The sequence below is a fragment of the Cervus canadensis genome, chromosome 18 (assembly GCF_019320065.1).
Source record: "Cervus canadensis isolate Bull #8, Minnesota chromosome 18, ASM1932006v1, whole genome shotgun sequence".
NCBI lineage: Eukaryota > Metazoa > Chordata > Mammalia > Artiodactyla > Cervidae > Cervus > Cervus canadensis.
Genome location: NC_057403.1, coordinates 56502240 through 56530019, shown reverse-complemented (window position 1 = coordinate 56530019; position 27780 = coordinate 56502240). Strand labels below are relative to the sequence as shown.

General features: G+C 45.0%; 1 protein-coding gene across 7 annotated transcripts; it reads right to left on the bottom strand.

Annotated features, from left to right (window-relative positions):
- Positions 1-380: 380 nt before the first annotated feature.
- SDR42E1 (short chain dehydrogenase/reductase family 42E, member 1) lies at positions 381-23859 on the bottom strand. 7 transcript variants are annotated; one of them, XM_043434871.1, is made up of 4 exons: positions 19503-19553; positions 4610-5920; positions 3409-3501; positions 381-2566 (listed from the first exon to the last, which is right to left on the bottom strand). In XM_043434871.1, exons 3-4 carry the CDS (start codon positions 3474-3476, stop codon positions 1453-1455), a joined length of 1182 nt encoding a protein of 393 aa, XP_043290806.1. In that variant the 5' UTR covers positions 3477-3501; positions 4610-5920; positions 19503-19553; the 3' UTR covers positions 381-1452. The 7 variants fall into 7 exon arrangements, with proteins under 7 accessions (XP_043290806.1, XP_043290809.1, XP_043290808.1 ...); XM_043434874.1 differs by lacking the exons at positions 4610-5920; positions 19503-19553 and adding an exon at positions 23673-23859; XM_043434873.1 differs by lacking the exons at positions 4610-5920; positions 19503-19553 and adding an exon at positions 19692-19710.
- Positions 23860-27780: the final 3921 nt, after the last annotated feature.

Genomic DNA, 27780 nt, shown 5'->3' with positions numbered 1-27780 from the left:
AAGACCACACAAGATATTCATGGTTGCAGATCCTCTGGTATCAAGTTGAGCACTTTTTCCAAAATGTCCAGGCAGGATGCACCAGGGCCTCTTCATCCAGCACCCTCCTCCTATAAATACTCTCCGACCAAATCTAACATGACTTTCCATAGCTATCTGTCCTTACAGCATAGGAATGCTGTCCTTTCTGTAGTTGGAATCACAACATGGGTGAAGACACTGTCTTATTTACACTTCAGTTCCCGTGTGACAGTACAACTTGAATGTCTGCCACAGCGGTGCCCGTGGGCACTTGGACAATGCCACTATTGTTCAGAACATTCTTCATTGGAAGAGGCCTTCAGAGAACAGAAATTCTCCCCAGTAAGAAAACCAGTCTATTAGTTGAGAGTTATGCTTTATTTTTTAATTGCAAATGGTATCATTAGCTTGAATATTCTCATCAATCATCAGATTTTTAGCTGTTCCCAGATTTCAATCTCTCCTTGGAGACCACAACTTTATCAACACTGAATATATTTAGGAACACTTGTTATAGACTCTGAAGGCACGTCAAAAAGGTATTCCAGAAAAGTCACTAGCAATAGCACCCTCTAAACAGAATACCTGGAGGAAGAAAACCCTCATAAGGAATGTATAATAATCAATATTAATAAAAATAATGGCTTGTAAGTGTGGTGAGTGGCACTTTATAACCTGGTCTAATTTAACCCTCCAAAAAATCCTGTGAGGTAAGATAAATGTCTATTCAACATCAAACATTACCATGTGGTCACACAGGTATAACACCTTCATGTCATGAAGGGCAAAAACTCATTCCTAGAACGTATGCTGTGACTAGCAACCACCTCTCCTGCAAAAGCGACCATCTTCTCAGAGGCTTGGGCTGTCGGGACATAGTTCAACTTGGTGTTTTTCACACAAGTACAAGCCTGTTAGCATTTTGCCATTCCCATATCAGTGTGTGTTTCAACCTCTGTGAAGTCAATGCAGAACATATGGAATGAAAATAAGTACATTTTTGGCTTCTGAGAAATTCAAGTAAGACTTTTCCCATCTGAGGGAGTTTAGCTCTGTGGGCTTCAGAATGATGTCTACTGTCCATGTCTGAAGGAGGAGGACCCAAGGAACTGAATCTCAAACTTATCCTGGTTTCTATTTTCTCCCTTCAGGATTTGTGCAGGGAGGTAGGAAATGAAGACTTAATCCAGGAATCAATTTCTTTTTTTTGGCTGTGCCACATAGCACATGGGATCTTAATTCTCCAACCAGAGAGCAAACCCACACCTCCTGCCCTGAAAACTCAGTCTTAACCACTGGACAGCCAGGGTGAAGTCCCCCAAGAATTTATTCCTAAGTAGCAACTTGAAGATCCAAATGTTTACATCAGGTATCTATTATCTACTTTTAAAACTTGTGTTTCCTGAAAACCACCTCAGTGCCGCTCCTCCTTCACACCGACAGGATCACGGAAGGCAGCAGCCATGCGAGAACCACTGTGACCAGGAGCAAGATCACCAGCCCATCCCTAACAAGACACTTGGAGTCACGACTCCCGGGAAGTCTGCCGTGACCGTGGGCTTTAAACCACTCGACTGCCTCCTGGAGGTCAAATGGCTGAGCCTCATACCCCAGCTCCTTCTTGGCTTTCTCCAGGCTAAAGTAATGCGTGATGCCGGTTTTGTAAACTTCGGTGCGGGTGAGGAAGGGCTGGAAGTTGTAGAGTCGCCCCAAGATGAAGTGGGTCATCTCTGTCAGGAAAGCGAAGCAATAGATGAGGGTCAGGGGCAGGCGGATGGACGGGAACTTGTAGCCCAGGCCCTCAACCAGAGGCCGGAAGAACTCAAAGTTGTTCACGGGCCTGCCGTCTGAGATGAAGTAGGGCTGCCCGGCGGCAATGTGGCCCTTGTTGGCTTTCAGGGCCTCTGAGGCCAGGATGTGAGCCTGCACCAAGTTGTCTACGTGGACAAATTCCACCAGACTCTTGGGGTCTCCGTACACAAACCGGAACAGGCCCTTCTCCATGTAGCTCACTATCCTGGGGAGGTGCCTCTGTTCTCCGGGCCCGTAGATGCCAGCCGGCCTCAGGGCACAGGTGCTCAAGACCCCACCACCCCTCTCCAGGGCTGTACCATTGGCTGACAGCACCTTCTTCTCAGCGATAGATTTGGTCCGAGAGTAGTGATCAGGATGGAGGTGAAGGGGCAGGTAAGGCAGAGATTCGTCTCCATTTCTGATGACCTGCCCTCCAAAGATGACGTTGAAAGTGCTCGTGTACACTAATCTCGGCACCCCTCTCCTCCTGCACGCCTGGAGGATGTTGTCTGTGCCCCCCACGTTGACTTCTTCAATCAGGCTTCGATTCAGTTGCTCGCGCCCCGACATACCGTAAGACGCGATATGGAACACACAAGCCACGTCGACACCCTGGAAGGCGTTCTCTATGTCAGAGAGATGGCGGATGTCTCCCAGTATAAACTGGATGCCTTCTGGAATGGTCTGAGCAGGGCGGCTGATGTCAAACAGAATCACATGGACTCCCTGTTGGTTCAGAGCACAGCCAAGGCTGCAAGACGAGAGTAAAAGTTAGATCAAATCACTATTAAGCTATGCCTTGGAAAAGTATATAACTTTCCCAGTCTCTTTGGCTTATCCTGTGAGTTCCTCACTTTACACGTTCATTGGTACAAGTCTTGCTTATGCAAATATTCAAAAATGAGCATCTTCACATTTATTTAAATTACAAAGAGAGAGGCTTTAAAAAAAAAAAAAAAGAGAGAGAGGCTTTATCTTCAAAGATGGTGGTGTCCACATATTACATTCCCCCAGCCCCCTGTTCCAGGCATGCATGCATGCTAGGCCACTTCAGTCATGCCTGACTCTGTGACCCCATGGAATGTAGCCCACCAGGCTCCTCTGTCCATGGGATTCTCCAGGCAAGAATATTGGAGTGGGTTGCACGTCCTCCTCCAAGGAATCTTCCTGACCCAGTGATCGAACCTGCATCTCCTGCAGCTCCCTGTATTGAAGGCGGATTCTTTACCACTGAGCTACCAGAAAACCCCTCCTCCCCCTGTTCTAGCACCCACCATCTGTTCTTCAGAATATTTATGAATGGTAATGTAACTGTGAAAGAATAGCTATTATTTTAAATTTTTTTTTTTTTTTTTGTGCTATGACTATCTCCCTACCCCGATTCAGTGGCTTTATAAAGGATTTTTCTTCAAGTGGAATGTATCTATAGTTCTCAATTTCCTAATCTGGGCAGTGGGCAGCATGGTTCATTCCTGGTCTACACTGTACCAACAAGTAAAAGTCTACACTGCATTAATGTGGGTTGAAAGCTATACTTTTCCCAGCAACTACCAGTAAAATACTTCCATGGACATATTTTACAGAGGCACTGACCGGAATCCAAAATAGCCACCTCCTCCTGTAATGAGGACCGTTTCCTTCGGAGATTTGTGGAAATCCATATGTGGCAGTCAAAGATAACTAGACCTATGAAGAAAGGAAGATGCACCACTGTTACTGACCCAACTGCCGATGCCATGGTCCCCTACTTGGGGTTAATAGACACAAAAAGGGCAGTGTGCTCCAGCAGAAAGAAAAGCCAAGACCTGGGTTCCCGTCATGGCTTTGTGACATTAGTTGACTCCTGCCCACCCCCCTCCTGTCACTTCTTGGGCTGCACAACATTTCTTCCCGTGTGTCAGCGGGAACAGTAATAATCTGCTCTGACTGCCTGGCAAGGTCAGTGTGAAGGTTAAATAAGATAATGTAGCTGGAAGTGTTTTGAAAAACCACAAAGCACTCTCCAAATAGAAAGAATTATTCTTAATCCGTGTAAAACACTAGAGGCTTTTTGAAAAGAAGTTGTTCGAATTTGGTAGGGAGGGTCATTTTCCGCACCACCCCCCCACCCACCAGAAAAATCAATGACAGAACTCTGAAGCAAATTTCCAACATCTTTTGTTTAAGACAGCACACTGCAGCATGGTTTAATACTGGCTTTTATGTAAAAAAAAAGAAAAAAAAAAGTAAAAAAAGCGGGGAAGGACAAAAAGGTCCTTTATGTAGCAAACCATATTCACCCACCCAGGAAATCTTCTAAGTACTGTGTGTGCTCAATGCCTTGCTTCTCCCTCCCTCCGCATCTATGCTAAAATTATAATTATTATTTTTTCAAGGCTCCAAGACACCTTTCTTTCAAAAACAAGACAAAACAAGCAAAAAGTGGCCCACTCAACTCTTTCCACTTAAGAAGAAATGGAACAGGAGGCTCGCAGGTCCTCAAATGCATTTAAACACACACACACACTTTTGCTCATTCAGTCAAGTAAGTGGAGACAACTGAAAAGTGTGGATAGTTAGGGAGACTGCAAGCAACCAAGGGTGCTACCATTTGGACAGGTTCATCCCTCTGAGTTGTTACTGCATTAAAAATCGGAGCTAAAAATAAGCTCACAGGATTCTGGAGACTGAATGGGAACGTGTATAAAAATTGCCTGATGTAGTATAGGTGCTCCACCGATGTCACTTCTTGAATTTCCTTTTCTTTGACTTCCAGAGTCTAGGGATTCAATTTTTCTCTTACATTCCCACATACCATGATTAGGTCTCTCAGAAGTACAGGGTTACACAAAGCTTGTCAGATTCTTCTGGATAACTCTACTAAGAAGCTTTGATCGCCAGTAAAGCTAACCAGATCATTCGTGTGGAAATCAGTTGGTGTGACAGCTGAAGACAAGATTCAGCCAGTGACTGTCTCCATGGTTTGAGGGTGAGAAAATTAGGAAAACTGAGCAAAATGATGTGAAGGATAGCTGGAGTTCCAAGGTCTGACTAAACAGTTGCCATTGTTGTACTTACAAGAAAATCCATCAAGAATGAATGCCCCAGCATCCTTTTAATATGTGACCTTATGTTTCTATTATTTTCTGAGTGCAGGACGCTCCCATTTGGATTTGGAATAGCCAGCCATAAAACTTGCTGTAGTCCATTAATCGCTCAGCGTGATCACATGACTTTGTTGTCACTGATGCTGCTTCCCGACACAGAAGGGTGTCTGTCACTGACACTTCAACCCAGACTTCTTACTGTCACCACCGTGACCCGGTGGCAACCTCCTTCTCTGACTTCCTCTCACTCTTCTGTTGGGACTCTACGCTCCGCCCCCCTGAACTTTTCCCTTTTCTTGATGATGCCAAGCTCATCTGTGCCCTGAGGCCTACGCACACTCCTTGCTTCACCTCTGTGTGAACCGCCGACGAGCCAGATCCCTGCCAGGCTGCGTCTTTCTCAATATTTAGGTCTGCTCAGGTGCTCGATGCAGGGGGTAGTTTCTGAAGAGCTCTCCCTTATCTGAACGCTGCTTTGTTTTCTTCGTGGCACATTTCATGACCTAAATGTATTTGTTTCCTTTCTGACGACTGATCTCCTTCCAGCAGAACGTGGGTGACATGAGAACTGAAACCTTCACCCTATCTCACCGGCATGTCCCCACCAGAACCTCGGACGCAGTGGATGGCCATCAAGTATTTGCAGAATTCATGGATGATTTGGAACATGGTGAAATACATCCAATTTAGTAAAATGATAATGGGCACAAATTATGCAGGGCCTGGTTGTGTCCAAGAGTCGTCATTGTGTATGCCAATCAGTGCTGCCATTTTCATTTAACTTAGCTCCTAAAAAGAAAAGTTCTGGCATGAAAATGACATAAAGCAAAATGTGACAATTCCTGCATTCTGGAGCGTATGCTAGAGGAGACAGGCTTCTGCAAATTAAAGTAGAAGGCAAAACGGAGAAACCAAGATTCCTTCGGGGGAGCCTGCACTCTATTCTGCAGACAAGAGAGTCTCTGCAGGTGTCCAGGATGGCGGGCTCACTTCAGTCCTTGTCAAAGATTAAGCTTTACCTGGAAGAGGGAGAGATTGGAGGTTTGCAGGAGTCTAGGTGAGGGGTAATGAAGGGGCAGGGCCAGTGTGCTCAGCTGAGATCACGATGAGGCAGGGGCAGCAGGTGAAGTCTATGGATGGTGACACCATTAAGCAAAACAGCACTTACAGGTTTTAGAACTGTTCTCTTTGGTTACATGGTTTTCATTAAGAGGATGCCGGGGGTGGTGGGGGGAAGGTTAAGATATTTTTCTATCTTCACACGAATTTGCTGATAAGGAAATCAGAAAATGGACAAGGCTTCAAAGAGTCCAGCTAAGAATTTTCCAACAGAAAATTCTTCACAGGGACTTCCCTGGTGGTTCAGTAGTTCAGACTCCGTGCTCCCACTGCAGGTGACCCAGGTTCTACCCCTGGTCAGGGAACTAGATCCCACACGCTGCAACTAAGAGTTCGCATGCTGCAACTCAAGATCCTGCAGTGAAAGTAAATGAATAAATAAGTATTTTTTAGGAAAGGAAAAAGAAAAAAAGAAATTCTTCCAAATCTCTCATTGTCCTTTTTTTTAAAAAGTTTTTATTTTATATTGGAGTATAGCCAGTTAACAACACTGTGATAGTTTCATGCTCACAGCAAAGTCAGTCAGCCATCTATAGACATGTACACGTTCTCCTCCAAACTCCGCTCCCATCCAGGCGGCCACATAACATTGAGCAGAGTTCTCTGTGCTATATGGTAGGTCCTTGTTGGTTATCCATTTCAAATACAGCAGTGTGTATCAATGTCCTTTGTTTTTAAAACTGCACATTCCCATCCAGTCATAAGACCACAGGCCAGTCCTGGTTCATGTGCTCATTAATCACACCAGGAATGAACAAATTCAAATTATTAACGCTTCTGAGTACCTGTCAGGCCTATTCATGCTGCTCCTCATTACCATCCAACTAATTCCAGAATTATCTGGGGCAAGAACCTATGTGACTGTACTGGAGGGTCAGAGGAGTGGTAAGAAGTAAGGAAAGATTAATAATTTAGCAAGACAAACGGCAAGGAAAGAGGCCTACCCACCTGGCTGGTGAAACCTTCATAGATGACCAGCCATTAGTGCTACCACCCAGAAGCCACCTCCTCCTTTTCCAGCTGTCTGTATCAGCGAGCACAGAAAAATCCAGCAAACACATTTCACAGGAAACCAAAAGAAATTCCCATGAACACTAAGTCAGAAGGGAGAAAAGAGGGTCTGCATGGTTTTCCTTCAAACGGCTGCCTGATTTTTTATATTTCATGGTGGCTGCTTTACTAGCTTCCGTGTCTGATTCCTTCCAGGGCTGGGCACTCAGACCACTGTTTACAATCTCAATTGCTTTAAGGCTCTTCCAAAATGTGGCTTTGTTCAGTAATTGCTTCCCTCTGGGTTGGGGGGGGAGGATCACATTTAATCTGAGGAATAATTTTATCAGATACAGGTTATGGTTAAGTACACGATCCAAAAAAAAAGGAATCCTAATTATAAACAAGAAAAAATGAAATTTAAAGTCCGCCTGACCCCTTGATAATACTAAGATAGAACGAGGGTAATAAAGTTGACATCTCACAGGGAAGTCATGAGAAGAAACTCATAAAAATGACTAGGAGTACTTCAGATTTACAAAGACCTAATTAAATGTGAAGGATCAGTAATAAGAACCTCAGCTTATGCACACAGTTCCTTCATCCCCAGGGTTCAAGAAGACGATGCTACTGACCCTCTGGTATTAAAATGCAACATACGAGTCTAGGCACTACTGTGTACGGTGAGCAGAACTGAAGATGGCTTTCATAAAGATAAAAATTTACTGTATTTACTTTAAAGGAAGATAAAAATATATCCAAGTAGCTTAATCCTATGATGGCATGTTTTAAATTACTGCCCAGGTACTGAATGGAGGCAAAAGTTAACTGTGTTCGTACTGAGATCAGGAAAGTGTATTGAAGCTAGAGGGTTTAGAAATGGTGCTGCTCAAATTCCACACATGATCTGAAAGTTAACTGCGTTTAATACAAAGCAGTCAGAGCCATAAGGATGAACAAGTAGTTAGAGACAATAAGGAGAGTCACCCTGATAGAGGTAAAAAGGATGTGAGGTGTAAAACCTAAAAGGCCAAACACATCTGTGAAGAAAATTAACGGCACAGCATTAAGTGGAAAGTTGACACAATCATAACAAACAGGGGTATTTGCAGTTTTGAGTTTTACTGGCAGTGGCAGGGAAGTTAATTCTATCACCTGATCTTGTCCAGCTACCCGGTCAAACTCCGTTTACCTAGATATTTGTGTTAGGTAGTTAGAACAGGAAATAGGAGTCCAGAATGGCCGTGGCTAAAAGACAAGGAAGGGAAAAGCCCGCGAAAATAGAACAAAGGAAGGTCAAAGGAAGGCCCCAGGGCCAGAGTGAGACCTCAGGTAGAACAAACAGCACTCCTGGCTAGCCCCATTTACATAGGGGAGGCCCGGGGGAGGAAAAACATATAGGAGGAGGAGCCAAAGCGTGCGCTCTCTCTTTTTTGTGCCAGCGCGCTCCCCAACTCTCTTCTCTTCGCGTCTTTGGGTCAGCATGCCCTCATGCCTCGGGGATGAATTTTTCTGTGATTTTCTAAATAAAATAGAGCTGTAACACTGATTTGTCTAAGAGCTATAACACGGTCTGCCCAAGACCCGACAGCTGTGACACGCCGAGGGCTTTAACGTCCGTCACTCCAAACCTTTGTTGTGACGAGACAGAACCGAGCAGCATACACTCGCCTGACATCTATGGTGCCGTGACTTGGGTTTAACCTGGCTGAAACAACCTAGGCGCAAGCACAGCAGGAGCCCAACTCAGCGAAAGCAAGGGAAGTGACAAGAGGCCCATCGTGCTAGAACCCAGGACACCGAAAATCGAACTCTGTAGAAAGCTCACCCAGCTCAGTCTCAGATTCCAGAAGACCTCCGGTTAAGGTAGGAGGTCCTCACTCCTATGGCTGGAGGGACATATGCCTAAAGAAATCTTAATTCCTTTACAATCTCTTGTTTCTTGTTTCCTCGAACCCCCCTGTGAAAAGACAGGCAGCAGTGGGCTCAATTGAGGGACTCCGGAGAGGCTACTCTTTGGTATGTCCTAAAGGCACTATCTGCTGAGCCCCAGTAGCTGTTAGCCAAGCCGGTGGGGGTTCCTCTGTCCTTAAGCTTCTCTATGCCAAGGATCAGGCCAATGAAAACTGAGCACAGGTCAGGTATTTAGCAGATTTTCCGGCAGGCTATGAAGGGGATCCCTTGGCACGTTTTTCCCACTATTTTTCCCTCCTGTCCTTCAGCTCTCTCCCGGGACTCAAGCCCAGCCAAAACCCATGAAGCTCCGGCTCTGATGTCTTATTGCAAAAATTCAGTGAGAGACAAAGTGATAGGTGAGAGGTGGATTTGTTAAGATTCAGAGAGAAGTGCCACACTCTACAGGGTAGGGGCCATGGAATGAGGCCTGGCTAGGTTTTGAAAGCGGGGTGAATTCATATGCTAACGAGTGGGAGGATCATCCCAACCATTGGGGAACCACCCACTCCTTTGTCTTTTGACAGTGCCTTAGATCTGCCCTGCCACCTCTGGGTGGGTCATTTGGCTTACAGATTGGGGATTAAGGTTTACTTGAATTTGACTTGTCACCTTGGACCCAATTGATTTTAATTGGTTCACGTTATGCCCTTGTGCTATGTCATTCTTTCAAAGGTTGTGCTCTGCCCCCTTCCTTCCTGTTTCATGCTCTTTTCCTCAGCCCCACTGCTGGGCCCACAATGTTGCCTCTACAATCTTATGGAGGGACAACCAGAAAATAGGTGGCCCTTGGGAGGGAAATACTGTATAATATCCAACCCTTCTAGATATTCAGCCCTTCATCTTCCATGTTTCCTACAACATGTGCAACAGCAGCATCTCCCAGTGAACCCGCTAGGGCAGGCGACGGGCACACAACACCTGCTAGAAGTCCATCAGCTGGCATCCCTTCAAAGGCAACTGGGCTTCCAGGGATAATGTTTGCCACTTTGGGAGTTAGCCCCACAGTCGTTTGGGCCCAAACCCTTACCACCCTTCTTCTAAAGTTACAAACATACCCCCGGATCAAATTTCCACTCCACTTTTATGGAACATTTGGTCTGTTGCTCTAAACAAATTTGTTCTTAAGCCAATTACTAACTCCTACAATCAGGACCCTGCCCCCTTGTAGGCAACATTGCTCCACCCAGCCTACTATTAAAATACCGTAATGCCCCTAACAGGGCCAGATAACCCACTCCTTTGTCACTACTTCTGTTATTACCTAAAGTGGGTCTATGACAACAAAATGTTTACCACTGGAGACACCCTAACCTGCTCTTATGGAGGACTAGGGAAAGAAATCAGTGATTTACAATCCCTTCGAGCAGTAAGAAGATAAGGCTTATGACTGTTACACTGTTTCCCAATCTCAGGGCACAGGCTTGGATTGCTTTACATCATATCTACTCCCATCCACAGTGGACGAACCAGCAATGAGTTAAAATTACAACCCCTAATCCTACGAGATCACACAGAGTCGGACACGACTGAAGTGACTTAGCAGCAATCTTACCCAGCACTGGTCATGCTGGAGACCTTGGGGATGCCCAGCTCTAGTCTGGGGGTCCCAGAGGTCAACCTGCCTTGACCTGCCTAGGGATCTGGTCCTTGAAAGGTTGTCACGCCTCAACCTGCTCGGAGGTCTGCCAGTCCAGGGGTCCCAGGAGGTCGTCACGCCTCGACCTGCCCAGAGACCCAATTTTAGGGAGGCCATCATGCCTCGACCTGCCCAGGGACCCAATTCTTGGGAGGCCATCATGCCTCGACCTGCCCAGGGATTCAATCTCTAGGAGGCTGTTATGCCTCAGCCTGCCTGGGGATCTGCACCCTGACCCGGGGACACCTGGCTATCAGGTTGCAACAGTTCTGGGTAGGATAAGCTTCAGAAAGACTCACCCCTAAGGAAGTCCACCCATGGAAATAGAAGGAAGCCTATTACTTGTGGGACTGTGTCCAGTCTCAGCAATAACTCAGGAGCCCATTGAGAACCCCACTGCCTTTCTGGAAAGGCTAAAAGAGGCCCTCCAAAAGTTTACCAATTTGGACTTAGACTCTTACAAGGGACAGGTGATTTTAAAGGACAAATTCCTGTCCCAATGTACATCAGATATCAGAAATTAACTTACAATAGCTACAGCAGCAGGACCCTGCTTCCTCTTTAGAGGAGATGGTCCAGACAGCCACCAATACCTTTTATAACAGAGAACAGGAGAAGAGGCCAAGGCCCAGGAGAGGGAGAGAAGGAAAGAGACAAGGCATGCCCAGATGCTGGCCGCCTTCCAGGGAAGCCCTATGGCACACCCGAGTCCTTGAAGGACAAGGCACGAGGCAAATGCCTAATCTGTAGACAGGCAGGACATTGGGCCAAAGAGTGTCCAAACCATGACAAGTGTCCTAAAATGGCTTGCTACAAATGCCATCAACTGGGATATTGGGCCCATGGGACCCAAGAGCCTCAAGGTCAAGCGCCAAGCCTTCCCTCATGATGGTTCAACAGGACTGAAGTGGCCCGCTCCAGCCAGCCCACCTGTCACAGATAACCATCACGGGGCTGGAGCCAAGGGTGCAACTGATGTGGCAGATAGGTCCGAGAATTTCTTGGTTGACACAGGGGCTACCTACTCTGTCTTGATCTCCTACTCGGGAGCCTTCTCCTCCCAAACCTGTACCATTTGGGGTGCTACAGGAAAAACAACTACTAAAAGATTCACCCGAGCATCTCTTTGTTGCTGGGATGCACAAATATTTTCCCACCAGTTTCTGGTGGTCCCTGAGTGTCCTACTCCCTTAATGGGAAGAGACATAGTCACTAAACTGGGGACCACCCTTGTGATGGGAAGCTTTTCAGCCCCTAGAGCCCTACAGCTCCTGGTTACTACTGAAGAACCCTTTACACCTTCTTCAATAGGGAGGGACCAAAAACTATGGGAAGACAAAATTAACCCCCAGGTGTGGGACCAGGGGATTCATGGATGAGCCCACCAAGCTGAACCGGTCATCGTTGTCCTCCAAGATCCCACTCGGTTTCCTAACTGGAAACAATATCCCCTCAAAAGAAAGGCTTGGGAGGGACTACAGCCTTTAATAAATAAATTCCTTGTTTGTGGGCTATTGGTCCCCACGAGTTTGCCGTGTAACACCCCAATCCTGTCAGTAAAGAAAAAGGATGGAATCTGGTGAATGGTTCAAGATCTCTGGATCATAAATGAAGCTGTAGTCCCCCTCCATCCCACAGTACCCAATCCCTATGTAATCTTGGGAGAAATCCCACCCAGTGCCAAGTGGTTTACAGTCTTGGATCTCAAAGATGCATTTTTTTTTTTTTTGCATACCACTGGCTAAAGAATCCCAATATCTTTTTGCCTTTGAGTGGGAGGCCCCAGGAGAAAAACACCAACAGATGACTTGGACAGTATTACCTCAGGGGTTCAGAGATAGCCCCCAGCTGTTTGGACAGGCCCTTAGCCGGGATCTCCTAGATCTGGACCTAACAGGAAAATATTACAATATGTAGATGACCTACTAATCTGCTCTCCAGATGAGAAAATTGTCCAACAACATGCAATTCAGGTTCTAAACTTTTTGACAGAAATGGGATATAAAGTCTCCCATGCTAAGGCACAGATGGTCAAGACAAAGGTCACTTACCTGGGAGTTCAGATTACACACGGGTTCAGGAGGCTGTCCTCTGATCGGGTACAAGGAATCCTCCAGATGCCCTCCCCCACGACTTGAAAACAATTGCGAGCTTTCCTGGGGCTAACTAGGTATTGTAGAATCTGGATACTCAACTATGGTCTAATTGCCCAGCCCTTATATGAAAGCTTAAAGGGATGGGATGATTCAATCCCACTGATGTGGGGAACTCCTCAAAAGAAGGCAGGCCTTCTAAGACAGGCCTTAACTCAGGCATCTGCCTTGAGGTTGCCAGACCCAGAAAAAGCATTCCAACTTTATGTCGATGAAAGAAAGGGAATAGCCTTGGGAGTGTTAACTCAAAGGTTGGAATCTGAGCCCCAGCCTGTAGCTTACTTATCCAAGAGGCTCGATCCAACCACCCGAGGCTGGCCACCCCCGCCTTCGAAATCTTGCAGCTATTGCAATCATGATAGAAGATGCTTTAAAACTCTCCTTTGGGGGCAAACTAACTATTTTTACCAGCCACCAAGTAAAACAACCCCTAAATGGTAAAGGCCATTTATGGATGTCTGATCAAAGAATCCTCAGATATCAAGTAATGCTGATGGAAAATTCAGGCCTCACTATATCCCCTTGTGAGGTTCTTAATCCAGCCACCCTCCTACCTACCCCCGAGGGCTCTCTCCCCTTTCACTCTTGCCTAGAAACCTTGGACCACTGGACAAAACCCCAAGAGGGATTGTTGGAAGATCCTCTGACCAATCCTGAGGATATCTGGTACACTGATGGAAGCAGCTTTGTTTTAGATGGAAAAAGAAGAGCCGGATATGCAGTAGTCTCCAATTTTGAGATCATAGAGGCTAAGCCTCTGCCACCAAGTACTTCAGCCCAATTAGCTGAGCTCATAGCCCTGACTCGAGCTTTAGAGCTGGGAAAAGGAAGAAAAATAGCTATTGACACCGACTCCAAGTATGCCTTTCTGGTGCTACATACACATGCTGCTATTTGGAAAGAAAGGGGCCACTTGACCACCAGAGGGTCCCCAATCAAATATGGTGATCAAATTCTTAGACTCTCGGAGGCAGTCCATCTGCCCACTGAGGTTTCAGTCTCGCACTGTAAAGGACATCAAAAAGGGAGCACAGAAGTGGCAAGAGGGAACCAAGCAGCTGATCAGACAGCTAAGAGAGCAGCATTACAGAACAATGGCCTAGTAGGGGTTGCCACCTTAGTTTCACAGACTAATTTGCCAGAAACTCCTTCATATACTGAAGGTGAGACTCTTAAAGCTAAGACTGAGGGCTTTCAAGAAGATCATATGGGGTGGTTGCAAAAGGAGGGACTCCTTTTTCTGCCTGCAAACCTCCGATGGAAGTTGGTTAACTCTTTACATGCCACCACTCATTTAGGAGAAAAGGCCCTCCAAAGATTACTAGAAAGGTCCTTCAGAGGAACAGGCCTCCAAACAACTATAAGGCAAGTGGTCTTCTCTTGTCCCACTTGCCAGTTAAACAACCCCTAAGGAGCTTGAAGACCCCAGCTGGCCCAGCCTGTCCAATGACGTGGGGCCTATCCAGGAGAGGACTGGCAGATGGACTTCACCCAGATGCCAGCTTCTCAAGGGTATAAATACCTATTAGTCATGACAGATACATTCACAGGATGGACTGAAGGCTTTTCCCACCTGGACTGAGAAGGCTGAGAAGGTGGTAAAAAAAATTGCTCCATGAAATCATTCCAAGATTTGGTCTGCCCAGGTCATTACAAAGTGACACTGGGACATCATTTACTTCTAAGGTCACCCAATGGGTCTCTAAAGCATTGGGCATTACTTATTATCTCTATTGTGCCTGGAGGCCTCAGTCTTCAGAAAAAGTAGAAAGAGCCAATCAATTCCTAAAATCAGCGATAAAAAAGAACCCAGGAAAGCTCCCTGGGATGGAAGGAGGCTTTACCAATAGCTCTCCTCCACACCCCTACTGCCCCTAAGGAACAGGTTGGTCTTATATGGAAGACCTTTTGTTTATGTCAATGACCTCTTCCTAAATCCAGAGGTATAGGCCCTCCAGTCTTATACCATGGCCATTGGGCAATTTCAACATGATATATGCTTGTAGGGTATGAACCAGGACCCAAAAGATTCTAAGGAGTCACCACTATATGCTCCAGGGACTCAAGTCCTAATTAAAGTCTGGAAAGATGGGTCCCCAAAGGCTCAACTCTAGCCCACATGGAAGGGCCCCTACCCTGTAATACTTTCTACCCCCACAGCAGTTAAGGTACCAGGACATGACTCCTGGATTCACTACTTATGAGTCAAGCTGTGGAAGAAAACAGAAGAAAACACTCAGTATACCTGTGAGCCCCTGGGAGATCTCAGATGCCTATTCAGAACTACAAATGGGTGCCATTCTTTTTTTTTTTTTTTTCCATTTTTATAAAAATGTGTTTTATTGTAAAACAAGTCTATAAAAGTAGAAATCACATACAAAAATACAGATTACTCTGACATGTTAGCAAAATAGCTTATGGCTGGACTTGAGTTTGGAAGTACTGTATGTATGAGGGCATCCGGAAATCAGATGCCGACCGGATCCTCCCTCCAGCCCGTGTCACTAATCTGTAAACAATAATTTCAAGTAGCATGTAGCACTTTTAAACTACTACAAAACTGAAACCTAATCATTTCCCGTGTAACACTACTTTATAAAAATGTTCTTCCTTAGGTTTGAGCAGATAAGGGCACTTCATACCATTGTTTCTAACATTTGAAAGATCTAATTTTTTAAAAAAAGCAATGTTAATAGAAATGATGAGTTTGGGGTTTTTGCTCCATTTTGAATATATGGGAAGGTCATCGATTTAAACAAGAAATTAGTGTTTTGTGTTTGTGTGTGTGTGTGTTTTAAGTAGAATTTAGTCCTTTTTCTTCTATGTATCATTAAAAAAAAAAATTCACTGATGCTATCAAAAGGTTCAGCACCCAAGTCTTAACTTTTACACATGTGCCGGCTGTGCTTATTGCTCTGAAACTGCACGGAACATACACCTTCTTCTAGTGGATATTCCTAATTGAGAGATGGGTGCCATTCTAATGAACACCCCCAAAATCTGGTTTCTGGGGATAAGATTTCTCAGGATAGCTCTAAAGAGCCAACACAGCTTGGCAGGGATTGTACTCCAAAACAGACAGGAGATAGATCTTCTGATCCCTGAACAGGGAGGGACTTGAGCCATCCTGGCAATGTGAATTTGGAATTGGCTAATGCCGCTACTAGTCCTTGTTATGCCATATTGATGCTGCTTATGATTGCTCCATGTATTATCAATTGTCTAACCTGTTTTGTCTCTGCCCAGGTCAACAAGCTACAACATGCAGTGCCAGTTCAACAAAGATATAAAACTACAGCTGACCATGGAAAATATCACTCACCCTTAGATGGACACTGCTATAAGGACTCTGAGGCTTGAGACTAGCAAGAGGGGGAGGCCCAATACTCCTCGCCATCCCAGTTCAGCAGGAAGTAGCCAGAAAGTCCTCGATGCCCCTATTCCCAAAGAATTGGGCCTCCCATCTCTTGAGGGGGGAATGTTAGCTAGTTAGAATAGGAAACAGGAGTCCAGAATGGCAGTGGCTAAATGATAAGGAAGGGAAAAGCCCACGAAAATAGAACAAAAGAAGGTCAAGGGAAGGTCCAAGGACCAGAGTGAGGACCTCGGTAGAACAAACAGCACTCCTAGGCTAGCCCAATTTACATAGGGCAGCCCCAGGGGGAGGAAAAAACATAAAAGGAGCCAAAGCGCGTTCGCTCTCTCTCCCCCACATGCTGTCACACTCCCCCACTCTCTTCTCTTCGCATCTTTGGGTCAGCATGCCCTCACGCCTCGAGGATGGATTTTCCTGCAATTTTCTAAATAAAATAGAGCTGTAACACTGATTTGTCTAAGAGCTATAACATGGTCTATCCAAGACCCGACAGCTGTGACGCGCTGAGGGCTTTAATGTCCGTCACTCCAAATCTTTGTTGTGACGAGACAGAACTGAGGAGCATACACTTGCCTGACATTTGTTGCACAAAAGATCCTTGCAGTCTTGCAGTTATTCCTGATGCTTATGATAGAAGTTAATCACATAGTTTTATAATCGGTATTTTCCACCTGCTTCCCAAACTATCATATTAACTCCATGCAAACCTAAGCCATTTCTCTAAGAAAGTCAGCAGGAACGAGGAGTATTTGACAGATCCTAGACCTGGTAAATCCAAACACAGTATGTACTCTGCAACCTTTCACATGCCCCTTGCTTTTGTACCTGCAAGCACTACACTTGTACTTCCTCCCTTCTAGGTCAGCATGCCTGCCACTTAAAACATATCAAAGTACTGTCACCTGTCATTCATTAATCACCTACTGTGTGCTGAGCACCTTGCTAGACCTTTTCCACAAATCATTTCCCTTGATGCTACTAACAACCCTCTAGGTAAGTACTAATTGGTAAACCCCATTTACTACGGCCAGGTCAGTAGTTGGGACAGCAGGTGGCTGTACCTACTAGAACCCAGATGCATCTGACTCTACAGGCTACACCTCACCCACATCAAGCACTCAGGGCTGTGCAGAGTCCTGACCTGAAGCAGCCAAGTCTATGGTGACCTGAGTCCCGTGGGGTCTTTCACAGCTAACACATTCTGCAATGTGAAAGGGGCCCTTCCATTTTCCAGAAGGGCAGGCAGGAGGTGCCCCATCCCCTCCCAAGAGGCAGAGGTAGTGGGGAGGCAGGGTTAAGCTTTTTAAGTTATAAATCAGAAAATCTGAGTCCTAGACTTGGTTCTCCCATCAGTTCCCTGTGTGACCTTGGGAAAGCCACTGAAACTCTCGGATCCTGCTTCCTCCTTGCTAAAATGAAAATAACAATATGGTGGCATTTACTATTTATTATGGGCAAGGGGCTTAAGGTTTACCACTGAAGCCTCAGAACAATCTTCTGAGGTAATTATTATCCTCAGCTTTTCAGATATGAGAAAAAGACTCAGAGGTCAAGAACCTTGCCTACCCGTTTATATATATATATCCAAAGTAAAGGAAATCACTATCTCAAAAAGGTATCTGCGCCCCCATATTCACTGCAGCATTATTCAAAATTGCTGAATCATGGAAACAACCTAAGTGCCCATTAAAGGATGGATAAGGAAAATGTGATGTACACACACAGAGACACACACACATGGAATACTATTCAGCCACTCAAAAAGGGAAAGAAATCCTACCATTAGTAACAGTACCAATTGACCTTGAAGGCATTATGCTAAGTGAAATAAGTCATAGACAAATACTGGGGTGATCCCGATTACACAGAGATTCTAAAGGAGCTGATCTCATAGAAACAGAGAGTAGGACAGTGGTTGCCAGGGGGTGGGGGATGGGGGAAATGAGGAGATCCTGGTCAAAGGGTATAAGCTTCTAGTTACAAGACATAATTGAGTTCTGGGGATCAAATACACTGCATGGGGGCCATATGTAATATTACCGTATTACAGGCTTGAAAGCTGCTAGGAGAGTAGATCTCCACCCCCCCCACCCCGCCCTTTGGGACCCCGCAGCTCCCAAGGACGAACCACCCAGGGTGAACCAGGGTCCACCTTGCTGACCCAGACGCCAACTCCATGCAGATCTGATCTCAAGACCTCCGCCTGGACGCTGCCATCTTCCTGCGCGCCAGGTGAGAGTAGATCTTTCGAGCGTTCACCACACACAAAGAAAACTATCGTAATTCTGTGAGGTGATGGAGATGTTAACTGACCTCACTGCGCTTATCATTTCACAATGTATATGCGCATCAGGTCATCAAGTAGTGCACCCTAAAATCACACAACGCCACACGTTATTTTTACCCTAGTCAAGCTGAGAGGAAAAAAAATCTAAAACAAAGCAAAAAACTGGCCCACAAATTATGCAGGTGACAGAGGCTGAGTTGGAGCAAGGACCTGAAGACAGGTCAGAGTAGGAGGACCCAGCTAGGTGGGGAACAACGCAGTGTCATTCACTTACCACCTTCATAATTTCTGTCACACCTGGTATCTCTGATACCTTGTTGCTGCTTACTCACTAAATGGTGTATGGCTCTTTGCGACCCTGTGGACTGTAGCCGGCCAGGCTCCTCTGTCCATGGGATTTTCCAGACAAGATTACTGGTGCGGGTTACCATTTCCTACTCTGGGGGCTCTTCCTGACCCAGGGATCGAACTCGTGTCTTCTGCATAGCAGGCAGATTCTTTACCACTGAGCCACCAGAGAAGCCCTATCTCTGATACTAGTACTTACTTACTGTGTTTTATTTAAAACTCCTTATCTTTTAGCTATAAATACCTTCATTTTAAATGGGAACCTTATACGGCTACTTAAATGGAAAACCAGAATCATCTGTGATCAAACGAAAGTAATCTTTCCCCCACAAAGTGCAATTATAATTAAAAAAAAAAAAATGTGAATGAAGTCTAGCTTGACACAGACACTTGTTGAAAGTTCTGAGCTTGGGGTCTGCCATCTTTTTCAAAAAGAAGACGAAAACCAGAAGCTAGCCGGTGCAACGATCCTAGAAAGCGACGGTGAGGCCCGCTGCTTGGAACCCGAGGGGAAGTTGGGGTTGGGGTGGGGGATACTCAGGTCGGCCATCACTCACGACCGCGCCCCGTACCAGCGGCCACCGGGCTCGTCCCACCTGGGCGGCCACGACGCGCAGGTAGCAGCCGGCGAGGTCACCCTCCGCGGGACTCTGACGCGCTTGCGAGCCCAGGCGCCCCCGCCAGCCGCGCCTGGGTCCCGGCGGAGGGGCGACCCTCCCTAACCCGGCCCACTCACAGAGGTAGAAGGCGATAGCGACGCCGGGATTCCTGGAGGTGGGGCGACTCAGGCCCCTTCCTCTCGCCACCGGCATCCCCAATCGGCGCCTGAGCCGTGGGACCAGCCTCCTGGAGCCACTTCCGGCCTCTCTAGGATGCTCGGAGGTCTCGGCATCTCTATGGTGTACAGGTTTCTCCCACCTTATACCTGTGCGGTGGTGTGGAGTTCACGTCATGCATCTCCCCGACGTGACCAAACCGTGTGTTCCAGCTTCGCGGGAGCCCTTTCAGAGCACATCGGCTATAACCACCTCCAATTTAGACTTCCGTTTTCGTCTTTGTGTACCTCCAACGTTGAGCAGGACTTCCCTGTAGCGTAAATGGTAAAGAATCTGTCTGCAATGCAGGAGATCAGGATTCGATCCCTGGGTTGGGAAGTTCCTATGGAGCAGGGAATGGCAATCCACTCCAGTACTCTTGCCTGGAGAATTCCATGGACAGAGAAGCCTGGCGGGCTACAGTCCGTGAGATTGCAAAGAGTCGGACACGACTGAGTGACTAACGCACACACAGTGTTGACCATAGGCAGTGCTTGATAAATAGGAGGAGCTCAGCTCAGTTATTGCGTGGATGGATGAATGGGTGTATGGCTATGTGGATGGATAGATGGACTGGTGGACGGGTAGATGGGTGGGTGATGGATGGATGAGGCTCTCTAGGCTCCTGAGTATTCACTTCCCATGTATCTTTTAAAATCTCTGTCTCTGAGTTTCCATATTTATGTATATTTTCCTGTGTCCCCAATTTTCCCTATTTTTACAGTTCCACTTCTGATCAATGAGTGAGCAATGATGTGAAGACTAACCTTTGTTGCTGGCATATTCAGTGCAGCACTTTAACAGTATCATCTTTTAGGATTTGAAACAGCTCAACTGGAATTCCATAACCTCCACTAGCTTTGTTCCTAGTGGTGCTTCCTAAGGCCCACTTGACTTCGCACTTGAAGCACAAGCTGGAATCAAGATTGCTGGAAGAAGTGTCAAAAACCTCAGATATGCAGATGACGCCACCCTTATGGCAGAAAGTGAAGAGGAACTGAAGAGCCTCTTAATGAAAGTGAAAGAGGAGATTGAAAAAGTTGGCTTAAAGCTCAGCATTCAGAAAACTAAGATCATGGCATCCAGACCTATCACTTCATGGCAAATAGATGGGGAAACAATGGAAACAGTGACAGACTTTATTTTCTTGGGCTCCAAAATCACTGCAGTGGTGACTGCAGCCATGAAATTAAAAGAATTTCTCCTTGGAAGAAAAGCTATGACCAACCTAGACAGCACATTAAAAAGCAGAGACATTACTTTGCCTGCAAAGTCTAGTTAAGCTATGTTTGTCTAGTTAAAGCTATGGTTTTTCCAGTAGTCATGTATGGATGTGAGAGTTGAACTATGAAGAAAGTTGAGTGTCGAAGAGTTGATGCTTTTGAACTGTGGTGTTGGAGAAGACTCTTGAGAATCCCTTGGACTGCAAGGAGATCAAACCAGTCAATCCTAAAGGAAATCAGTCCTGAATGTTCATTGGAAGGACTGATGCTAAAGCTGAAATTCCAATACTTTGGCCACCTGATGCAAAGAACTGATTCCTTGGAAAAGACCCTGATGCTGGAAAAGATTGAAGGTGGGAAGAGAAGGGGATGACAGAGGATGAGATGGTTGAATGGCATCACTGACTCAGTGGACATGAGTTTGAACAAGCTCTGGGAGTTGGTGATGGACAGGGAGGCCTGTCGTGCTGCAGTCCATGGGGTTGCAAAGAGTCAGACATGACTGAGTGACTGAACTGAACTGAACCTTTGTTGCTGCAGTAACCACATAGAAGGGAATGTTGACATCCTTATTCAAAGGTGTCCTGGAGAGGCCCATCTTTTTCTCCTCATCACAAGTCTGGTTCCATGGAAACCTGCAGACTCTGTACACACACACACACACACACACACATACACGACTTGACCCCTGGCTGGGGAAGACTTCATTTTGATGGCTCAAAGGATAGGAGTTTTGACTTCATACACTGCTGTTGCCACATGCAGACTCCAGTAAGCTCATATGACATAAGTCGTTTACTGCTAAATTTTCAGTGAGAACACAAAATCACAAAGAAAACCTCAAGCCTGGGGATATAAACATCAATGAAGGCCACAGGAGGAAAGCCGAGTCTCCAGCGTTGACCTCTTGAGTCATTCCTCTCTGATCCTATCTGTGTTGTCCTCAAGTGTGATCTAGCCATAAGTCTTAGGAGACTGAGATATGGTTGTAGCAAGTAGTCCTAAGGAACAGCTTTTCTCCACCTTCCCAGCATTCATAAAGATTAGAAGAGGGGAAGAGGAAGGCTAGTGAGGTGACTGGCAATATGCTCTTGGGACCAGCAGCCAAGGAAGAAAATATCCCTCTGAGGATGCAGTATGTAAGACGGACATCCTTTGGGGAAATTCATCTCTAAGAGATGCCCAGATTTACTGCCTGTTGATGGCCCATAAGAAGAAATGTGGCAAATTTAAATGTTAATATCATTGTGCCACCAAGGACTCTTTTAAAATCTAAGCACTTATGTTTTAAGGGAAAATTATAAACTTTACAATTGCTTCCTTAATTTCTACCCACTGCAATTTAATGAGTTGATTTTATAAAGATCTGAATAAGAATTTGAAGATAGAAATGACCAGGAAAAAAGTTGACATCAGTATTAATTTACATGTCAAACCTTAAAAAAAAAAAATTTTCCCCTAATAATATATCCAGAAAGTGGATACATTTCAGAAAAACCAGTTTACAGTTATGATTCCTCACAGATGTCCAATAGTTTGTACTATTAGCTCATCAGATTCCCACAGAAATTGTATCTGTTAAGATTCTTTCAAGTAGTAGAGAATTTTGGTGTCCTTGTTTAGTAACTAAGTCATGTCTGACTCCTTTGTGACCCCATGGACTGTAGCCCGCCAGGTTCCTCTGTCCTTGGTATTCTGCAGGTAAGAATACTGGAGCAGGTTGCCATTTCCTTCTACAGGGGATCTTCCTGCCCCAGGGATCAAATCTGCGTCTCCTGCATCTCCTGCATTGGCAGGCGGGTCTTTACCACTGAGCCACCAGGGAAGCCCAGTAGAGGATAGCTCCAGCAAATATAAGTGAAAAAAATGGCAACTTTTAGAATCTCAGAAAGAGTTCAATAATTTCTGTATGTATGGTAAGCAGTGCTAGCTTCTGTAATAGATAAATCCTGAAATCTCAGTGGTTTAATGCAATAAAAGTTTCTTTTTCATTCTCATCATAGGTCAATTAGTCTGCAGGGGAGAGTGGCTCCCCTGCACACAATCACCAGGGACCCAGCCTTCTTTCAATTGTTATGTTTTTTCATTTGTATTCAACTTTTGTCCACCAAGGTCATTGTAGAAAGGGAAGCGAGACCTTGGCTTTCCCCAGCACCTCTGCTTAAAGTAGGTCCCCTGCAACCTTTGAAATCCTCCAATTGCTTCAAAGCACTTAGCTTATCTGAAATTATCTTGTACAGTACTATCATGAATGCTCTGTGAGGCCAGAGACCTGCTTTATTGAACTAGTATATCTCCTCTGCTCGTTAGAGTATCTGGCATAGAGAGAATTTGAAAAGAACTGCTGAATGAATGAGCAAGTGAGTGAATGTCCCAACTCTGGTTGTCTGTTCAAAACCAGATTTGCAGATGAGACCTTCTTTTGACCCTGGTTGGGTCAGAAATCACCTCTAATGTAGCAGAGGTGGCAAGGGGGAACAAGCTATGGGGATACAGCTATGGCAAGCGGGTATAAGAGCAACTATTAATAGCCCACCACTAAAATCCAGGGCATTTTCTAGAAGAAGGAAAATCATTGTGAGCCTGGAAGGTACCCTCTACCTTGTTACCCCAAAGTGTGAAGGCAGCCACATCAACATCACTTGGGAGCTTATTCAAAATGCAGATCTTGGATCCCACTTCAAACATAACAAGAATCTGCAAAGGTCTTGTGAAATTTGGAAGTCCCCAGGGAATTCCTATGAACAATAAAGACTGGGAGACGATGCCCTAAAAGTTTTTATCACTACGACTCTCAGATGTGGGTAAGAGATTCCAGACAGTGGTCTCTTGCTACACCTGGAACCCAGGTAAGATTTAGTGACTTACCCAAGGTCACAGAACTAGTAATTGGCAGAGCTGGGGTTAACAGGCAAGGCTTCCAAATCCCACTCCACTCCATGCTCATTCCACCATGCTGCTCCATCTCCTGGATAAACCTATTTCCTTCCACTAATGAGAAAGATTCAAAAGGGAGAAATAAATGGGAAAAAAATAGAGTTACATTTACATGGTGGTTAATGGTTTCAATAATTGATTTGTTTTAGAAAAGGAAACAGGCATTTATTGCTTACAGTGCATTCAATACACCGTTTTCCCCATTATGTATTAAAGAACTCTCCAAGTAACAAAATGGATGTTTGTATTTCATTTATTCAGCAATTACGCGTTATTTTATAAGCATTTGTAGCACTTATTCAGAATTACCAATATCCTATTTGGGTCAATGGTTTTTCTTTTTCCTTCTTGGATTAAGCTGTTTACATAGCACTGATTAAAACTACATGTTATTTTGAGTATCTTGGCCAAGGGTTCTCTGCTCAGGGCTCAAGCATTTGAAGCTTTCTTATTAGAACACAAAAGACCCCCAGAGATAGTGACGCTTGCCTTTGCCACTTTTGTTCTTTACTGTTTTCAGAGACTGAAGAATGTAGATACCAACCATGTTAATCAGGTTGCAAATCATAGAAATCTACCCCAACACGGGTAGATCAAAGGTATAAATGATTGGCTGCTGTAGCTGGAAGCTCAAAAGTTGGATCTAGCTTCAGAGTCTTAAACATCATCAGAGTGCCATCTCCCTGTCTCTCAGCTCCCCTTTCTCCCATTTGACCAGTTCTCTTCCTGTGGCTTATTTAACTTACATGCAGAGTACATCATGTGAAATGCCAGGCTGGATGAGTCACAAGTTAGAATCAAGATTGCCAGGAGAAATATCAGCAATCTCATATAGGCAGATGATACTACCCTAATGGCAGAAATTGAAGAGGAACTAAAGAGCCTCTTGATGAAGGTGAAAGAGGAGAGTGAGAAAGCTGGCTTAAAATTCAATGTTTAAAAGTTAAGATCATGGAAACTGGTTCCATCACTTCATGTCAAATAGAAGGGGAAAAAGTGGAAGTGGTGACAGATTTTCTTTTCTTGGGCTCCAAAATCACTGTGGACAGTGGTAGCAGCCATGAAATTAAAAGACACTTGCTCCTTGGAAGGAAAGCTATGACAAACCTAGATAGCATGTTAAAAAGCAGAGACATTACTTTGCTGACAAGGTCTATATAGTCAAAGCTATAGTTTTTCCAGTAGTCATGAATGGATGTGAGAGTTGGACCATAAAGAAGGCTGAGCACCACAGAATTGATGCTTTTGAATTGTGGTTTTGGAGAAGACTCTCGAGAACCCCTTGGACTGCAAGGAGATCAAACCAGTCAACCCTAAAGGAAACCAGTCAACCCTAAAGGAAATCAGTCCTGAATATTCATTGGAAGGACTGATGCTGAAGCTGAAGCTCCAATATTTTGGCCACCTGATGCAAAGAACTGAGTCATTGGAAAAGACCCTGATGCTGGGAAAGATTGAAGGAAGGAGAAGAGGACGACAGAAGATGAGATGGTTGGATGGTATCACTGACTTGATGGACATGAGTTTGAGCAAGCGCTGGGAATTGGTAATGGACAGGGAAGCCTAGTGTGCTACAGTCCATGGGGTCGCAAAGAGTCAGTCGTGACTTAACGACTGAACAACAAGAACTATGAATAAGATGCTCAACCTGTGCAAACCAGCTTTGTCGACTTCCTTCTTAGGGCCACAGAGAAAGGATTATTATGGCAATACCAACTAGGAAAGACAGATGCATCTCCCCACCCCTCCAGAAGGACAGGCTCTAGGCTTACAGGCTTCAGTAGTTGCAGCTCATGGGTCCTAGAGTGTGCAGGCTTCAGTAGCTATGGAGCTTAGGCTTAGTTGTTCCTGGCATGTGGAATCTTCCTGGACCAGGAATGGAACCTGTGTCCCCTACATTGGGAGGCAGATTCTTATCCACTGCACCACCAGGGAAGTCTTAGACCTGCTTCTTTTGAATTCCCTTTAGGAAATAAAGCACAAACCCCATCAATATTTCCTTATTCTATGTGGGGAGTCCTCTTAGGAGCGGGTGACATGCCTCAAAATAGACTTTGCTAGGAATTCCGGTGATTGGACTGTGGGAGAACCACCATGTTCTAGCTTGAGTTTCCGCAGAAGCAGATTTTGAGGCAAGGATTCAAGTGCAGGTAGTTCATTTGGAAAGTGATCTCAGGAACTACCTGTAGGCATTTGAGGGGGGGGTGGTGATAAAATATGGTAGCAGTTGCATACTGCTGTGAATACTAAAACCGACTGATTTGTGTACTTTAAATGGGTGAATTGTATGATCTGTGAATTATATCTCAATAAAACTGTTACTCAAAAAGGATTTCAACTACAATAAATGCCAGTTTCATCATTTCAACATAGAGTGAAAGAGGACCAGCTGTCCTTTCACCCTGAACATGCCCACAAAAATGTGCCATGGGTGGCAAAATCAATACAGGGAAAGGTTTAGGAGCTACTGCCTTAGAAAAATAAAAATGATTCTCTTGCTCCACCATCTCAATAGGAGAGTTTTTCCCCGGGGCACTTCTCTCCCTGCCCTCTTTCTCAGTACAAACCCGGAGGGAAAGAGGTTTGAATAATAGATGGTTTTCAATTAGCTGCATTGAAAAGTGAGAGTTGACTTGTATTAATTTTCATGATCAAATTACTTCATTTTGTCTCTCTTCTAACTGCGAGGGTAATTTTATGCCAGGATTATTTCAGTCATTCTAATTATGCTTGCATCAATATTTAGTGGGTGTTTACCTAACCCACAGCATACCCAAATGTTCTCTTCCCTCAGAGACCGTGGCAGCACGATGTAATATGAATAGGTGGTACACAGGACCGAGATGAAGTTCCTTTTATTTCTCCATCTTTGTTTGTAAGGAACATTCAGGTGGCGTTTCTTGAAAAGCAACATATAAGCTATTCAGATCCATCTATAAAACCAAAGGCAAGTGTGAATGCTGTGAGTTCATTACATGATACTAAATGCAATTCTCACACAGATGTTTCATTAGGGATTCAGTTATATAAGACAAATCAAAATTTACCATTTGTTTAGATTTTTCTTTTTGTAAAGAAGCTTCGCATTCTTGTCATTCATTTGAATTACTCTGTCACAGACAGTATTGCTTACCCTAAATTTTTCATACAGAATCCTTTCTCCTTAACATGCGGTATTTATGTTCTTCTCTGTCTTCTCGTCCCGCTTCATCCTTTCCTCTCCATTTTCTTTCTTCAGAAATTTTGTATTTTCTTCCCACCTCCTAACTGGGTTAAAACCTAAGACTGAATCTTGAGTCTTTTTTTTCTTTCATGCCTACATCCTTCACTTAAAAGAACACTTCATTTCTCTTGGTTTCAATTCTGAACCCTGAGCTGACATTTCCCAAATATATATGAACAGGCACTGGGATATATTTATGGGAATGGTCCATTTATCTTAACCCGATATCCAGAAGTGAATCCCTCATCTCCAGCAACACCTGACATTGGCCGTACCATTTTCATACTTCACTTCTTCCCTTCATTTTCATTTGAGTTTTATTTTGCCTTGCCAAGTCTCTTGGCCTTATTCTCTCTTTCCATTTCTTCTATGTTCACTGTTTTCCTGATGGCTTCCTAATCAGAGGAACACTCCAGGGGGTCAGCAAGCTAACCTTGGTGGTCTGCAAGATCTGATCATCTCCATTCTGAAGTTGCCTGCTTTCTCCCTTCCTTCATTCCCAGGATCCAAAGACACCTGGCCCCTGCATCACTCCCCCAAGTCCTGTGAAACGAGATGAAGCTGAGAGAGAGCCTTTGATAAGAGAGAAGGACATGAAATGGAGCAATACAGGGGAGGATGTTGGGGACAAAAGGCACAACATGGACCACAGGGTGTTGGGAAGCTGGAAGATTCAGAGAATATACCAGGAGAAAGGCTTCCTGCCTATCCATGAGATCGCCCCGTGGAATGACCTGTCACTGGTTCATTCAGAAGCATCGTATTTAACTAAGTGTTCTCAGAATTGGGTAAATCAAAAGAGTGTTCATTTCAACA

Excerpts from the sequence above, each read along its gene's own strand:
- SDR42E1 (XM_043434874.1), bottom strand. The coding sequence starts at position 3,476 with ATGGATTTCCACAAATCTCCGAAGGAAACGGTCCTCATTACAGGAGGA. Across the intron at positions 2,567-3,408 it reads GGTGGCTATTTTGGATTCCG|CCTTGGCTGTGCTCTGAACC; the intron begins GTCAGTGCCTCT and ends CTCGTCTTGCAG.